Source organism: Grus americana, chromosome 14 (genome assembly GCF_028858705.1).
Source record: "Grus americana isolate bGruAme1 chromosome 14, bGruAme1.mat, whole genome shotgun sequence".
NCBI lineage: Eukaryota > Metazoa > Chordata > Aves > Gruiformes > Gruidae > Grus > Grus americana.
The window spans coordinates 7,841,465-7,857,912 of record NC_072865.1 but is presented as its reverse complement, the minus strand read 5'-3'; the positions used below and the strand labels follow the sequence as shown (position 1 = coordinate 7,857,912).

Genomic DNA, 16,448 nt, shown 5'->3' with positions numbered 1-16,448 from the left:
CAGCACTTTGCACCCTGGTCCTGCTTCACAGTGTCCCAGATCCCCCCGGGGACCCCGCACACCTGCTAGTCCGGAGAGCTCTCCAGCACCCCCCGCACGGCTTCCCACTCGAGTGCCCCGACTTGTACCCCACACCTCGGCCGATCCGGAGCCCCCCAACACCCCCGCGTCCCGGCTGCGGGGGATCGGCACCGGAGCCCCCCAACACCCCCGCGGCGCTGCTCAGCAGCCCGTGCCCGACCCCACGCCGGGACACCCCCGCTCCGCATCCCGCGGGCTGCCCGCCCGGGGCCGCCGCCGCGCCCCGCCCCTGGCCCGCTCCGCCGCGCCCCCGGTACCGCCGGCTCCGTTACGAAACGCGGCCGGGGCGGGGCGGGGCGGTGCAACGCGACAGCGGCGGCAGCCAATGGCAGCCCCGGCAGCTCCGCCACCGGCGCCCCCCGCCGGTCCGGCTCGGGGGGGTCCTGCCCCGGCGGGACGGGACGGGACGCGCTGTGCCGTGCCGTGCCGTGCCGTGCCGTACCGGGAGCCGCAGTCCTCTGCCGGGCCGGGCGGGGCGGGAGCCGCGGGGAGGATGGGCTGAGCCGGGCGGAGCGGGGCAATGCGCGGGAACCGGGCGGTGTGCGGGCACCGGTGGCCCTAGGGGCAGCTCCCCCACGTCGGTTGCAACTGCTGCCATGAGACGCGGTCCCCCCAGCCCGTCCCCCCCACCCCGGGGGGAGACCCCCGCTCGGCAGCCCCTTGGCCCCGGGAGCGGGGGCTTGGACATGCTGCGCTGCCCCTCCTGCCTCCTCCTGCTCTGGGAGCCGGTGACCGTGTCCTGCGGTCACTCTTTCTGCAAGCCGTGCCTCGGGGGGACCGTGCCCTCCCGCTGCCCCTTGTGCCAGGAGAGGCTGAAGCTGCTGGGCGTCGCGGTGGCGAGGTGCAACGTGGTGCTCTGCGGCCTCCTGGAGAAATGCGTGGAGCCGGAGAGCCGGCTGGCCTGGCTGGTGGCACGCATCCGGGACCGTCTCACCCGTGGGGACGTGCAGGAAGCGCTGAGGATGGCTCAGAAAGGGGTCGAGCTGGGTAAGCACCACCGGGCCCGAGCAGCTGGTGGGGTGGGTTGCGGGGTGATCACGCTGGGTGCCAGGGGCCAGCCCTGCACCTGAGATGAGGATGCGCAGGCTGTGCTGTTGGAGCAGGTGGGTACCAACGTGGGTCACTTTGTCCCAGCACCGCAGTGCCCTCTGAGCCTGCACAGTCCAGAGCTGGGAGACCTGGGAAGCTGGAAGTGTTGGAAAGGGAGGGCTTGTGGGGATGGGGAGGGGGGATCCAGCTGCTGGGCATTTCTCCCATGTCCACTGGTGTCTCAGGGTGATAGGAGGGGGTTGGGTGGCCAGGCAAGTCCACTGCTCATCCTGGCTGCCAGGGCCATGGGCAAGGCAGGGTGCACAGCCTGCGTCCCATCGGCCACATGCTTCTGGTGTTAGTGCGCAGCCGGAAAGGAAAGAGCCACAAACAGCTTCTTGCATCTCACCACCCGGCAATATTTCAGGGTCAGAGGAAGAGCTCTGCCCGCGGGGTGGCCATTACGTAAAGTGGTTGGGACTTTTCCAGTCTGGGACAGACATCCTCGCCCCCAGAGCCTGGCGAGGACACAGCCTTGGCTGAGCTCCTGCACCAGCCCTACGGTGCAGGGCCGGGTGTCCTGTGTCCCCGTGCCCTCCCGGCCCCCTTCTGCAACCAGCTCTGGCGAGACATTTGCCTGCAAGGTCAGGATCGGGCCCAGGGGGAGTTGATCTGCTTTAATGTGTGGCTGTAAGTGGATTTCTTGGAGAGTAATGCTTAAATAAAAGGGGTTATACAATGTGTCTGGCGCAGGGGGTTGGGGCGGCGGAGGCAGAAGGTCCTTTCTCCACCGGCGTTTCTATGACAGCAGTCAGCTCTCCTCCCGCGGCGCAGACACTTATTCATCGCTCGCTGCGAGACAAGTGCCAGAGGTTCAGGGTATGCGTGGAACAGCAGGGCTGAGGGGGCCGGCCGATCCTGGTGTTGGCAGCAGAAAGCAGGTCTCTTTATGCAACTTCCCAAGGCATCTGTCTCATACCCTGTGCACCCGTCCTTCAGCGCAAGCACACGTGCACAGTTCTCTAGTACTGTTTTCCTTATTTCCAGGCTTTTGTCTGATTGGGGTGTACGATTATTTTTATCTTTTTAAAAAGCCTCTGTGTGTATAAAGAGGAAGCGTTGCAAGCTCTGTCCTCGGTCTTCCCTGCCTGCTCCGTTCCCCGAAGGGGAAATCTGGCTTAGGGCAACGAGGAAATTGCAATCACAGCCGCAGCTCCTGTAAACTTGCGCTTGCTGGTGCCGCTTGGGCTCAGCCACGTGGGTGGTGCTTTTGGGACATGTTTTCCAACTCCTGCAGCCTGCTTTCAGGCTGCACAACTTCTTATGGGCTCCCTTTCACTTTCAAACATAACCACTGATAAATGTTTGACCCACGAGAATGGTTCTGTTTTGTGGTTCAGCATTGCACTGCGGGCCAGTTTGCAGTGTCCTGCTCAGCCCAGCCCACTGAGCAGCTCTCTTTGCTTGGGAGAAAATAAATTGTCAACTTTTTATCTTCTGTTTTTCTAAGTGACAAAAAAAAAAAAAATGCACTGTAACGTGTAACACAGGAGGCCTCCCAACATGCCTGGAGCCGGGAGGCTGGGGAGCACTATCAGTCACTCATCAGCTGCCAAGGCCGCCAGCTGGCTTACGTCCCTAATGTCTAATGATATCATAGATCAAAAATAGATGCAGCAGAAGAGAAATGCAGAATTCATAGCCCCATTTTACGCGTCTTGTTTTCACCAAATCAGTCACTTTATTGCTGGGCTGTGCAAACATTCAAATGGGTTTGCCCACACGGAAAATAAGCCTCTAGACTTTGTACCCATTTGCTCATCTCTACCTGCCGTTAGGGGCTGGAATACTTTGTCTCTGGGTTTGTTCTTGTGGGACAGGGTACTGCGCAGCAAGTTCCCACGTTTCCTGACTTGAGCCCTAAGGTCCTGGCTAACATTATAAGTGAAAATAAGCTCTGAAGGATCAGGTGGTGTTCTGCTGCACAGCTCAGCAGGGCCAGTGCAACCTTGGTGCGGGAGCAGCTGGGGCCGGGCTCTCTGTTGCTCTCCGGTTGCGTTGGCACCTTGAGCCCCAGGCAGAGAGCAAGGTCTCCCTGTGCTCTGTGCTGGGCGTGGGGACAGAAGAAGGTGATGGCCATGGCAGAGCTTCCTCCTCCATGATAAGATGTGGTGGGTGCCTGGGCAGATCGGTGGGCGCCTGGGCATGGTGACAGCAGAGGCAGGCAGGGGTGCGGGCAGACGCCAGGTTCCTGCACCCTGCTGTCACGGGGCTGCTAGTCTGGACCTGCAGTTTGCTGGCAGGGCTGCATCAGTGCCGTGTTTGAACTGGGGCACGAGGAAAGGCTACTGGAGTTGGGAGTGCAGGACGCATCATCAGCAACAATGTCTCCTGGTGACTGCTGGTCAGCTGCTGCCCAGCTCCCAGGACCTGGCTTGTCCTGGTAGGAGCTCCTGGCCTTTCAGCAAGGCAGTGCTGCTATCCCCCTTTGTCAAATGCAGCGCCAGTGCCTGCAAATGGTGCCTAACTGATGATGCAGGTTTGGTTTCAGAGCCAGCGTCCTGCTGGTGATGGTCAGCTCTTGGGGAGGGACACAGGGCCTGGTGCAGGGACCCGTTGCCTTAGCTGGAAAGCCAGCAGTGCGATCGATGTAGGTCAGCTCCACAGCAAGCTGTGATATAACGGGGTGGGTCTGGGAATCCTCCGCACTTCAAACCCACAAACGTAACCACACCTGGTTACTCCATGAACCGCACTGTGCGTGCTTTTGGGGTGCTGCTCGCTCATAGTCCCCAACGTCCCCCGCCCCGATTCCCCTGCTGACAGTGCTGGTAGAAGGGAAGGTCTTTATGGGGTTTCCCTGAGGTAGGAGAGAAGAGTGTGTCACTGCCTGTTATTTAGGAGCAGGCAGGAGCATGTTGGGTGCCCAGCACCGTGACGCTTGGGTTGCCATGGCCAGCAGCACCCGTGGGAGCTGTGTCCCCCCCGCCACTGAGATCCCATCAGTGACATCTTGCTGATGAGGAACTGGATGCTTAGTTCCCTTCCTCCGTTTTGGGAAATCTCAGCCTTTTCTCATACTTAGAAACCCCAAGTCACGTGGTGGGGGCAGATCCTTGCACCCCCCTGGTTTCCCCTCTGCCCTGGGAGAGCGATGGCAGCCAGATGGGTCCAGGAGGCTCCCTGGTGTTTTGGGATCCCTGATGTTTTGGGATCACAGGTCTCTGCAGCTGCAGGCTCGTTTGGTAATGTGTTATTGTGGCTCTGCTGGGTGAATCACATCGCAGAGCCTCCCGTGGCAACAGCCCCCGTAGGGAGTACGTGTATGGTACAGCCTTTTTGCTGCATCCCAACAGGATGGATGAGAGCCCAGATCCCAGCATGGCTGAGCCTCAAGGCAGTGGTGGGGCCCCTTGGCTGAGGGCATTCGGGGAGATGGGGAAAAACAAAGGGAAGAGCCTCAAAGAGTTTAAAACCAGATATTTAGGAAAAATAGCTTCCTTGCTGAGACTTATGAGGCCAGTGACTCCTGCCAAGGAGGAATGCGGGAGTTGGTTGTGCTCAATGCGAGGCAGTGGCGCAGGAGCTGTTCTGTCGCGGCAGGGTCTCCCCGGCCTCACCCAGCCTCATTGTCTCACCGTGCACAGCTCATCATGCAAGTGACAACATTTCTCTTTCCAGCCCCAGATGCCAGCTCCCTGCGGCTGTGCCGGGCAGAGGTGTTCGTGGCGCTGGGGCAGCACCCGCGGGCCCTGGAGGACCTGGACACCGTGTGCAGGGCTGAGCCTGGAGAGCACGAGGTGAGTGGAGGGGAGGTCCCATGGGCCAGCTTGGAACCAAATCTTACTGTATGGGAGCAGTTTCCCCCTTTCCTGAATTCTCCTGGCCATTGGATTCATCCTGCTCAGAAATACGCTTGTCAAACCCATTAAGTTGCAAATCCAGGCTGCAAGCGCTGCATTGCACTAACAGGAGAGGTCCGGTGCCACGTCCGTCCTTGCTGGTGCGCAGGCGGTGAAGGCGTGTAGCCATGCTGGTGTGCAGGATCACAGATGGGGGCTTGGGGAACTGTTGGCCGGAGGCTGAATTGCCCTTGGAGAAATCAACGCTGGGAGCTCGCTTGCTGATTTGTGGAGCACTCGTTGGTAATAGTTTTTCAGCTTCAAAGGCAGAAGCTGTTGACTCCTTCTGTAGGTCTCTGTAGGGGTTGTTTGCTTGGCTTTTGCAACTGCTGCATTTTGGAAGAGCCCTGTTTGATGGGTACCTGGCTGTGGGTGGACCTGGTGGGCAAAAGGGACAAGTCTGAGCATGGGAGAGCGACGTGTCCAGGTGCTTTGGCCTGGCATGGGAGCAGGCAGGAGGCTGGAGGGAGATTCCCTTGGGGCTCACATGGGAGCTGAAGAGGCACGTGCTCAGCTGGTCACTGTCTCGTAGTCACCACAGGGTTTTCTGCTTCGCAGGGCTTCTTCAGGAAAGGGAAGGTGCTTCTGGAGATGGGACAGAGAGCCGAAGCCCTGCTGGCGTGGGAGCACTGCCTGACGCTTAGTCCCCATTTCCAACCTGCTCGGAGAGAGATGGAGAAGGTGCGTGGGCCGTACCGTGGCAGAGTCCTGTGCCCTGGCATCATCACACATTTGTGTCCATCACAGTCGTGCTGCTCTGGCCAGCAGTGGGATCAAGGGAAGTTGGGTCCCGGTTCAAGAGCCTTCCCATTGCTCTGATGCAGGTTCACCCATGAAGAAAACTCCCCTTCATCAGTCCATATCTTCAAGTCTCAGGTTTTGTAGGGTTTAGATGCTGACATGGCACAAGGTGGGCTTCGAGGCAGCATCGGTAGTCACCCAAGGCAAAGCAGCCAGCTGAAAGCTGCCACTGGAGAGCCAATGTCTTTTCTGCAGATGATTTCAGGCCAGCACCCCACTGTGTGCCAAAATCCCTATTACCGGTGAGGCCTGTGGCAGTGTCCCCAGCATGGGGACTTCATGCCATGAGTGGACACTTGCCCTCCAGGAGGGAAAGGACAGGGGAATGAGGAATGACCTTGTACCCCCCACAGCTCACTGTCTTCCTACTCTTTGTGGGTGATGGAGAAGATGGCTCCCGGTCCTTAAAATACATCATTTTGTTCGCTGCCTCATGCTGCTTTCTTCATTACCTGGATTTGTTTGATGGAGAGCTCAGCCAGCACTGAAACCTGTAACCCCAACGTGCCCTGTGGCGAGCAGGAGGCTGCTCTGGGGAGAGAGGGAGCCTGGCAGCCCACCCACCTCCCTGCTTCCTTCTCCCAGCACCCCCTGAGCCCTGCTTTCTCCTTGCAGATCCTCATGCGAGAGGATGCTCCTCAGCCACGCACAGCTGCTGTATGCCTGGGTGATGGTCACCAGGGCTCGACTGGTCCCCAGATTGATGGAGGGAGCCCTGCACTCCCATTGTCTCCCACACAAGCTCAGGTAAGAGAACCTGCAATGATCTGAGTCTGCCATGGGACTTAATGTCCCTCTAGGACATCCCAAATTGGGTTTTTCCAATGATGGGAAGGGGGGGTCTGATAAGGAGAGGCTGTGCAGGACCATAGCAGATTTTAGACTCTCATTGTATTTAGAACGCCCAAGTCATACTACATTCAGGGGGAAAAAAATGTCAGTTTTAATGTTTTTTTTCCATCCCAAAACCACATTTGAGAACAGTTCAGACCATTAGCAGCTATTAAGGGAAGCTCATCTTTGGCTCTTTGCCTTCTATAGATGAATTTGGCAGGTTTGGAGAGAGGGGGAAATCAGAGAAAATGGGCTCAGATACACCCAAATACCAGGTGGTACATCTGGACAGAGTAAACCCATGTTTAACCATGAGATGAGCAGGGATGTCTGTGAAGGCCACGTTCTCCTGCTGTCCTGCAGATGCAAGATGTTAATATACACCAACACACTGGAAAAACTCCCGGTGCCGTTGGGCTTGGTGGGGTGGATGGAGCAGTGTATTCAAAGGGAGAAGAGGTTTTGGGCTTGATTTTGTCTTTGCTGTGTCTAGGATCAGGAGGGAGAGCCAGCGGATAGCGGAGGGGACGCTGGGTCTGAGCACGGCCAGGGGACAGCCACCCTTTCGCAGCCGGGGCGACAGCAGGAACCGGAGACTTTGGCAGAGAGGCAGGGACAGCAGTTGGTAGGTAAGTGTCATCAAAGGTGCCAGAATCTCATCTCATGCAAAATACTTGTTTAAAATCCATTTTGGCACTGCAAACTTAGTGTTTGTGCTGCGTGCCAGCTCAGCGAGCAGAGATCCCAGGGGCACCCGTGGGGCAGTTCTGGCCAGCACATTTGCTGCTTCTCGTGCAAGTGAGGATCTGCTCTTCCTGTGTTGAACTGGCGAACGCACACCGAACCTGTGGGTGTCACTTGGTGAAAAGTTCATGCTAAAGCCAGACATCACTTTTTCCCTGTGTGGAGTCGGGGAGAGGCTTCCTTTGGTTCCCGTGGGTTTTAGATCAGAACTGAAGTTCCCTTGCGAGGGACACAGCGTGTCATGCGTTGCGGGAAGCGGCACCTCCATTGGCATTAGGTCGCCATCAGATGGCTTCCACGTATTATGGGTTTCCATAAAGCAGCGATGATGCATTGTGGCAGGTCTCCAGAGACCTCCATCTGGGAGCTTCTTAGGCCACTTCATCTCCCAGTGCCTCAATTTCCCTGCCTGCAAAAGGAGGTAGGGAGATGCCACCTTCCTCTACCAAGTACTGTGAGACCCACTGATGGAGAAGCTATGGATGAACACGGGTGGGTTAATAGGGGGGTTTATGTCACGTTTCCTAGCGGTTTTGTTTTAACCTTCAAAGCACTTTGTGTAGCAATTAGCTACTTACACCTCAGAACAAGGTCAGAGGGCAAAGATTAAATTTCAATATAGAAATGGGGGATCTTTTTCTGTTTCCTTCTCTTTTGCCACTAGATAATGAAGAGGAAACAGCAGCAGCAAACTGTACCCAGACATGCCTCGGGGAGCTGCTGAGCATATCTGACTTGGAGTGTTCCCTCTGCATACGGTGAGTTCTCTGACGGGAGAGCTTTTAGGATGAAGAATTAGCACCTGCTGGATTTCCTTCCTGGTGTGGATCTTTCTTCACATCTTAATAGCAAACTCAGTCCCCAGTACTGCTGAAACACATTTTTCAGTAGAGATAACAGATAAGAGGGGAGGACAAGCGCATGCTTTGCCCTGCCAGGCTGTAAGAGCTCAGATCGCCGTGTCTCAGGGTGCAGCATCGTTGGGTCTGTATCGCTTGGGACATCAGAGCGGAGGTGGGATCTTCAGCGGGGTCAAAGACTGCAGGCGGTGGTTGCCCTTTGTAACTGCAGGCTGGAGCAGGAAGGTGTTGCCCCAGGGAAATACCATCAGAGAGGGGTATTGCAAAGGCCTGTGTCAGTTCTCATCTTACATCGTTGTGCAAGTCTGACAGTCTGAGCCCAGACTTCTAATTAAAGGAATAAGCCAGTTAGGAATGTTTACATTTAATTAACAGGAGTTATGAGCAAAGCTTAGCCAATGCAGCTTTAGTGAAGGCGAGTTGCATAGCTATGAGCTGCCAGGGCTTGGAAGACACAGCGTGAGATGATAGGTTTCTGTGGTGTTGCATCCCTGCAGCGTCACTGTCTTCAGTGCAGAAAGCTGGTGAGGGCAGCAGATTTCCCGTGAAATGGTGGGGGACATGGGAATGTCTTGTTCTTGCTGGAAGCAAAATCTCTTGCTCTCAGCAAGGTGATTCAAGGAAGATACAGCTACAAGGCTGCGGATAGCCAGGAACTGTGCCCACGTCTTTGCCTGCCCTGTCCTACTCAACCTTTGCGGCACCAGCCTGGGCCTCTGCAAGTCTCTGAGTACTTTGGGGGACCCCTCCATCATTGGGCGGGGACCAGCTGGCATTTCCAAACCAGGATGCTGAGCTAGACCTGGGGAACGACAGCTTCAAGGGTGCCCAGCCCTGTGAACAGAGGCTTTGTTAAGTCTCTCCTGGGCTTACCTGCGCTCCTTCCCCCATGTTGCTCTCCACAACCCTTGGACTTTTGTCCCTTTGCAGGATGTTCTTCGAGCCAGTGACGACGCCATGTGGGCACACCTTCTGCAAGGAGTGCCTCGAACGCTGCCTGGACCACCGACCCAACTGCCCCCTCTGCAAACAGAGTCTGAGAGAGGTGAGGGCATGCATTCCGCGGGAGGGAGCCTGAGGGAGAGCTGGGCACCGGCTCTGGCTGTGAAGATGTGATGCTGTCATGTTAGCAGCTCCCTGGCATGGTGGCATCAGCTCCACTCACGTGGGAATGACCAAACAGTTGATAATTAAGACCAAGAGATTCATTTCCACAAGATGTCACAGTGATTTAGTGAGATTGTAAACAGGACTGAGAGGGAGAGAGAAAGAAAGAAGTGAATGCTAATTACTTTTAAAAATGGAAATGGATGGAAAACCTGCTAGCCTGGAGATTTGATTTAATCTTTAATGAAAAGGGATTCAGATGAGACCATCAGGGAAATTAGGTTGTCATACAAGGACTGCATCACTGTCAGAGACGGGACGCTGCGTTGGACGGGCCCTGGGTCTGAGCCGCGTCTGGAGGTCTCGGTGGAGCTGACATCCCATCCTGCTAGGTGGCTTGACATCCCCCGATAGGTTTAATCCCTGACTTTCTCTGATCTAAAATTACCCTCATCTCCAATAAAAGTGATCGTGATTCAGAGCCCAGCATGGCCTCAGGGCTCCCCCCTCCTCTCTCCTCCAACCTATTTTTGGGTCTAATTTCTTTCAGTACCTGAAGGCCGGAAGCTACAACCCCACCGTGCTGCTGCAGGACATCATGCTGGCCACCTTCCCTGCACAGCTTGCTGAGCGCCGGGAGCTGCACCGGACTGAGATGGAAGAGCTCTCCAAGTAAGCAGGGACCTGCTCTGGCACGTGTGTGTGTGCGTGTGCACGTGTGTGTGGGGGCCAGGCCGGGCTCTGAGGAGGCTGTCCACACCACACACCATTGCTCTGGCTTGGGGCTGCTCAAGTGATGTCTGTCCCACTTCTAGGACCATGTTACAGCAGTGCTGGGTGGGTGCAGACATGCCCCATGGGGCACCTGGGGATGAGGGAGCATCTCTTCAAGGAGCTGTTTGTGGGCAGAGTCTGTCCTTGGGCTCTTGGTGAGCCAAGTGGAAGACCTGGTGTTGCTCTGCGCCGGAGCAGCACTTCCTGGGGTAAAGAACAGATCTGGTATGAGGAGTGGCCATGGCACAAGCTGATGCAGAGCCCTTGGGATGGGATTTGCATCAGGAGGTTTCATAGTGGTCTCTCCTCCTGTCCCTCAGCCTGACCAAGAACATCCCCATCTTCGTGTGCACGATGTCCTTCCCAGGCATCGCCTGCCCTTTGCACGTCTTCGAGCCTCGCTACCGCCTCATGATCCGGCGGTGCCAGGAGACCGGCACGAGAAGGTTTGGCATGTGTATATACGAGAATGGGAAAAGGTGAGGCCCTGGGCAAGGCGGCTTCCCCCTGCCCCGGCTGATTTGCCGCTCTCTGCCCCAGTCTCAAATGTCTAAAATCCCGAGTAGTTCAGAGAGGAAGAACAAGGTGCACTTTGCTATCCCGCTGCAGCCTGCAGACAGAATCAGCAGGGACGTGGTGCGTTCCCCACACAGCAGAGTGAAATGGGATCTTGCTGCCTCCTGGCATCACACCGGCCAGGCAAGGAATGGGGCCAGGGCTGGAGCTGGGCAGAGCCAGCGGTGGCTGTTAAATACGATGGTCTGGGAACAGCTTCTGGCTCAGGATGTCTCTGAGCTGCATGGTTCCCTGGCCATGTCCTCCAGTTCCTCTGACTGAGCACTTTAAAATTGTCGTATTTCTCATACTCTGTCCTTAACAAGCTGCAAGAGAACACTGGGCTAAATGTGCTTTTGTTTGGTGCAGTGTGGCCATCCTTATGTCCCTGGTGGCACCTCTAGATCTCAGGTGGGCTCAGTCTCCAGGCTCCTAACCCAAGTACTGTATTAAATACCTGTATTTACATGACATATCCTCCCTGTTCTCCAGTCCTGTTCAAGTGAAATGAGATAAATAACATTTTCTGGGCTTTGGGAGGATGTCTCTGCAATGGATGGTGTCTTCAGGACCACTGGACATCAGGGCAGTGTAAGGGCCTAAGACCTTTTGGTATATGGCAAATCCAAGGGGTGCCTGCTGTTGCCTACCCTCTTAGCAGCAAGTGGTAGCTCAACAGAGTTGAGTGAATCTTTGAATATGCCCCCTCCCCGCCAGCTTGTTCCTGAGCCTTTTCCTCCTTTGGAGGTGGTGCCTTCAGAAGCAGCAGCTCTCCCACCACTGGTATGCCAGCTCAGCCCCTCTTTTCTCTCCCTGGCTCCCTCCAGTTTTGCTGACTATGGGTGCATGCTGGAGATTCGGCAGATCGAGGTGCTGGCGGACGGGAGGTCCTTGGTGGACACCATCGGCAGGCGGCGGTTCCGGGTGCTGAGACGCGGACACAGGGATGGCTACAACACTGCCGACATCGAGTACCTGGAGGACAAGAAGGTGAGGGCAGGGCCAGGGCAAAAACCCCTGCTGCAGTGGGACAGAGCTTCCCCATGGACACCTTCTGCGTTCCTCTTCCCTCCATGCAGGTGGCCGGGGAGGAGCTGCAGGAGCTGCAGTGCCTGCATGAAAGCACCTACCGCTTGGCTCAGCGGTTTTGTGAGCACGGAGACCTTGCCTCTAGGCACATTTTGATGCAGCATGGACCGCTGCCGGAGAAGGAAGAGGACATCCAGGTAATGCCCTGAGGGAGGGGATGCTCTAAATAGAGAGGGTACCAAGAGAGCCTCTGAAGCAGCGCCGTTCCTGCGCTGGCCACCCTGCTTGGTTTCCCCCAAGATGAGCAAAACAAGTGCCGTTTTTCACTCCTGTTACTGTTTATGGCATCTCTCACTCAAAGACATGGTAGGGCTTATTTCTTACAACTGTTGAACATTTCTTTGTGGGTCTTGGAAACTGATCACTGAGTTTTAAAAGTTTTCCTTAAATCTTTTCTTAAATGACAACTGAGAAACTTAACTGTCTGGATTTGAAAACACCTGGGAAAAAGAAAAAAAACAAATGGGCAAAGAAACGAACCCCACAGCTCAGTGAGTCTGCGGTCTCCTTTTGCGTCATGTTCCTTTGAGACAGCCATAGCTGGCCAGAGGAGAGGAGCTAAGAGGTCAGGATCCAGTTTGATTATTAAATTGCTCTGACAAATTCAGATTTTGGAGGAAAAGAAATAAAGCCCAAAATGTAGTTTTCACTCCTTTAAGACAGTTTTTCCTGTCTGGATCATTATGAATATGCTCTTGCTGGCTTGTCCCAACCTAAGATTGTCCTGGCCAGCAGTCGCATCAATGCTGTGCTCAAAATTACAAAATGACTCATTTTCCTTCAGTTGAATCGAGCATTTCTCTCTTAGTTTGGCTCAGGTTTTAAAAAAACCTGGTTTACAAAAGCACTGCCCAGTGGTTGTGCCTGCCGGGCCTGCACCTTGCCTGCCCGGGTGGGGGCAGCTGAGTGATGGTAAGGCAAATCCCCCAAAAGACACCGGCCACACAGGATTTGGCCTGTGTTTGCAGAAAGCAGTGCCTGAAACAAAGAAACGCACAAGATATTTCTTTGTCTCTTTAGTATAGACTTTTTCCCAGTTACATCTGTGTCTGGAGACTCCCTGGAGAATGCTTGTCTGGAAATTAAATTAGTTTATCCAGCAATTTTGAGCCTGGACAGACCAAAGGGCCGTTCAGAGGAATGCCTTAGCCAAAGCTGGCATTGTCGTCCTGACAACAGCAAATGTCAGAGCGATGCCGCCCAAAAATCAGCATTCACCTTGCAGTTCCTGAAGTGGGGTCTCTCCCTCTCTCCTCTCCAGGCTTCGGCAGACGGCCCGACGTGGTGCTGGTGGCTCATCTCCATCCTGCCCCTTGACCCGTCCTACCAGCTGAACCTCTTCTCCACCACCTCCCTGCGTGCCCGCCTCACCCAGCTGCAGCGCATCCTCGCCGCCCTGCTGCAGCAGCCCCCCGCCGGGCACCCGTTGCCCGAGCGCAGCCCCCGGGGCCGCGTCTGAGCCCCCCAGCCCCCCCCCCTTTCTGCAGGGGAGACCTTCACCCCCTTGGGTTTCTCTATGTGTTGCTTCATGGTTTTGCGTGTGGTTTGAGCCCCCCCTAAAAGTGACCTCAGCGATGAGCTGGGCACCCTCTGCCCGGCTTGGTGGGGCTGGGGTCGCACCGACAGCAACACTACGCCGTCCACGCCGCCTCCAGGAGCTGCTCGGTGCCATGGCTGTGCTGCCAAAGTGGGGACTGGGATGGAAAGCTGGGTTGCGTCTCAGGAACCAAAATCACTTGCTGAGCTGCTTCGGCACTAAGGAGGATTCTTCTTAGGGCAGAGGACCAAGTGCCAGGATCGCCTTGGTTTTGGCTCTGCCCTCTTTGGTAGATGGTCCTGCTCCGTGCAGCAGATTTAGAGGCTTGGGAGAGGTGGCACCGGGAGGCGGAGAGGTCCCGATGGCTTCCCCCAGCTTTGGGAGCTGACAGCTCTGCCTCTGCTTATGACTTTGATTTAATTTCTATTCACACGAGAAGAAAGGTTAAATTAAACAATCTGAAACTTGTGGTCCTGCTCCTAACCACCTCCATGGCCACATGGCGAAGAGATGCTGCTCTCCAAATGCACCCGGGTCTGATGTCCCCTTCCCGCCTTTCTGCTCGGTGCTCTGCCGTGTTTGCTGTACCAAGCTTGCCGGCCAGTTCCCCGTGCTGGAGCCATGGGAAGGGGGGGGATTTGGCAGCGTTGGTGCTTTTCCCCCCACCCAAAGGCTGCTGTTCCTGAGCTGGGCTGGGTTCAGGTTGGAAGATTGGACCTGGGGGCTGGAAGGAGCCGATGGCATGAGGGAGTTAAGCCTGGTTTTGTGAGACTTTCTGTTCCTTTACTAGTGCAGTTTTCCTTTGCTCAGTGTTTCTTGTGAACTTTCTGCCTCAGGAGAAAATCAGGACCTGGGGTGAGGCTGGATCCTTGCATTTGGTACCTGGAACAGCTCAGGATCCCCCAAAAGAGCACAGAGTGAAGGCAAAGGGAGCCGAACCCCTGGAGAGGTGGGGAGGGGCAGGGGAGGGGCAGGACCGGTGACGGAGGCTGTAAGCCCCATGTCAGGGGAGCAAGTGCCCTCCTGCAAATACCTGGCTGCTGCTTGTCTCTAAACACAGGGAAGACTATCCCCCTGGACAGACCAGGCTTTCCTCCATGGAAATCCTGAAGGTTTGGGATTTTTGTCTCCCATCCGTAATTTCGGTGGCTTTGGATTGAATTTTAGGAGGCCATCCACTTGGTCGTCGGATTAACATTAACATCCAGAATTTTATCCCTGCTTTTCTCAAAGGCTCCGCACCCCATCGGGGGGCTCAGTGGGCTGTTGGATGTGTGTGTGGGAGAGAAAAGCAGGCTGGGGCTAGAGTGCTCCTTACTGCACGTGTTGCTGGGCTGAGTCCGGGGAAGGAGGCTCTGGACGCAGCTCCGGAGGGGTCCCTGCCAAGGGCCACCGCCTTTCACTGTCCTGCTCTCTCCAGGAGCAAGAGGTCTTGGTCCTTCCTCTCCAGCAAAGTGCTTCCCTGGAGTGACAGTCAGGGGAGCTGAGGGCTTGCTCCCCAGGGATGAGTGAGCACAGGGTGGCTGAGGACAACTCAAAGCTGGATTTGCTTCTCTACCTTTGAGCCATGTCCTCTGCCACTTTGCTGCTGTCTCTGGGGTGCCGTGATTCCCCCAAGGGGCTGTATCCTCGGGATTTTGGATTGGGGTGGGCAGGGGTGGGTGATGGAGGGATGCCCCGCAGTCCCAGGGCAGGTGCATGCAGGTGGCAGGATGCCACTGAAGTTTGGGAAGTGCCTTTCTTTTCCACAGGGTCAGTGTGAGCTCACCCAGTGACACCTCACCCCACCTCCCGAGCATCTCATCTACCCCCCGAGTTGCCCGTTCCCCAGGTGTGGGAGCTCCCTGGGCTGCTGCGGGTCCCTCCAGCAAGGGGGAGGCATGGGGGGATGCAGGGGAGAAGCGTGGGTCTGAACCATGTCCACGCTGGGGGAGAGCCGGGGACCAGAGCCACATCTGCCTGGCTACTTTGGGAAGGGACTCGTGCAAATCACTTCAGTTTGCTTGGAGTGCCTTCGGGGTTTGTATTAGTATCTTTGCTTTTTGAATTAAATTTTCTTCCTGGTTATTGAAATAAAGACTTTTTTTTTCTTCTTCTTGTTTTGTTGCTGGTGTTTGCCAGGGAGATTTGGGGATGCACGGAGAGGTGATACCCTGGCCTTCAGACAACAAGATAGACACAATAAACACAGTCCAGCAAAGGTAGATGGCAACAAGGGAAAAAAAAAAAGGTGGTTTTGCTCACAGAAAGTGAGCATGTGAAACAAGGCAGGAGGGAGTAGCTCCTGCCTGTCATTGCAGCTGAAGTCTTAGGAAAGGATGGGAACTGGGAGACTGGTCTGGTAGAGTTGCTGACCAGTGTGGGATGGCCCTGGAGGGTGTCTGTCCCTGGAATGCTGTGGAGAGCATCTGTCCCTGTCCCACCTTTGCAACTGTGGACAGAGGGCTGTGAGCCAGGCGCAGGTTTGCTCTTGGCAGCTGGCATTAGGGATGAGTGAAAATCCAGGGAGACACGCATGGGATCTAAAATGAGAGGGTGGCCCTGGATGGAGAGGGGACAGTCTTCAACCCTGAGCATGGGGATGTCCTGCTGGGACAGCTCCCACCTGTCTCTTGCTCCCACCTCACCTCTTCCCTCTACCTCCCAAATGTGCCATCCAAAACCAAGGGCAAGAAGGGAACTTCCTTGCCCAGCTCTGCTTTGCACCCTGCCTGCGAACCTGGAACAACTATAGAAGAGAGGGAGAGGGCTCAAGTGGTCTGAGGTGGTGGATAATGCTAAAAAGGTCCTATGCCTCCTGTGTCCAGGAGTCTGGAGCTGGCACCGGATCCCTTTGCCATGTTGCCCTGCTCCCACTAGATGTCAGGAAGAGGCTGAGTGCGGGCGAGGAGGAAGGACAGCATGGAGGGGATGTGCAGCATAAGCGGCTGTCAGAGCCTTAGCCATGCTTTTCTCACCCCCTAGCCCCAAAAGTAGCCCCACTCAGCCCTGGTCTCACACAGCAAGTAGAGTCATGCTGCCCCAAGAAGTGAAGCTGGTGCAGGGTGTCACTTGAGGCCACCTCCAGTTCCCCAGGCATATGGGGTCTGTGCTGGGGAATCCTCTCTCCACTCTGGCCAACGAGGTCTTGTTTGC

At 55.8% G+C, this 16,448-nt stretch overlaps 1 protein-coding gene across 2 annotated transcripts; it reads left to right on the top strand.

Annotated features, from left to right (window-relative positions):
- Positions 1-489: 489 nt before the first annotated feature.
- LOC129212926 (LON peptidase N-terminal domain and RING finger protein 1-like) lies at positions 490-15,408 on the top strand. Of its 2 annotated transcripts, none has more exons than XM_054842155.1 (12): positions 490-1,068; positions 4,792-4,910; positions 5,571-5,693; positions 6,429-6,560; positions 7,141-7,276; positions 8,056-8,149; positions 9,182-9,296; positions 9,909-10,030; positions 10,453-10,611; positions 11,515-11,677; positions 11,767-11,913; positions 13,038-15,408. In XM_054842155.1, the coding sequence occupies exons 1-12, from the start codon at positions 678-680 to the stop codon at positions 13,233-13,235; spliced, it is 1,899 nt and encodes a 632-aa protein (XP_054698130.1). In that variant the 5' UTR covers positions 490-677; the 3' UTR covers positions 13,236-15,408. The 2 variants fall into 2 exon arrangements, with proteins under 2 accessions (XP_054698130.1, XP_054698129.1); XM_054842154.1 differs by having other exon boundaries at positions 494-1,068; positions 10,453-10,578.
- The last annotated feature ends 1,040 nt before the right edge of the window (positions 15,409-16,448 follow it).

Coding starts and splice junctions, on each gene's coding strand:
- LOC129212926 (XM_054842155.1), top strand. CDS start 678: ATGAGACGCGGTCCCCCCAGCCCGTCCCCCCCACCCCGGGGGGAGACC. Junction 9,297..9,908: donor GCAAACAGAGTCTGAGAGAG/GTGAGGGCATGC, acceptor AATTTCTTTCAG/TACCTGAAGGCCGGAAGCTA. Junction 11,678..11,766: donor AGTACCTGGAGGACAAGAAG/GTGAGGGCAGGG, acceptor CCCTCCATGCAG/GTGGCCGGGGAGGAGCTGCA.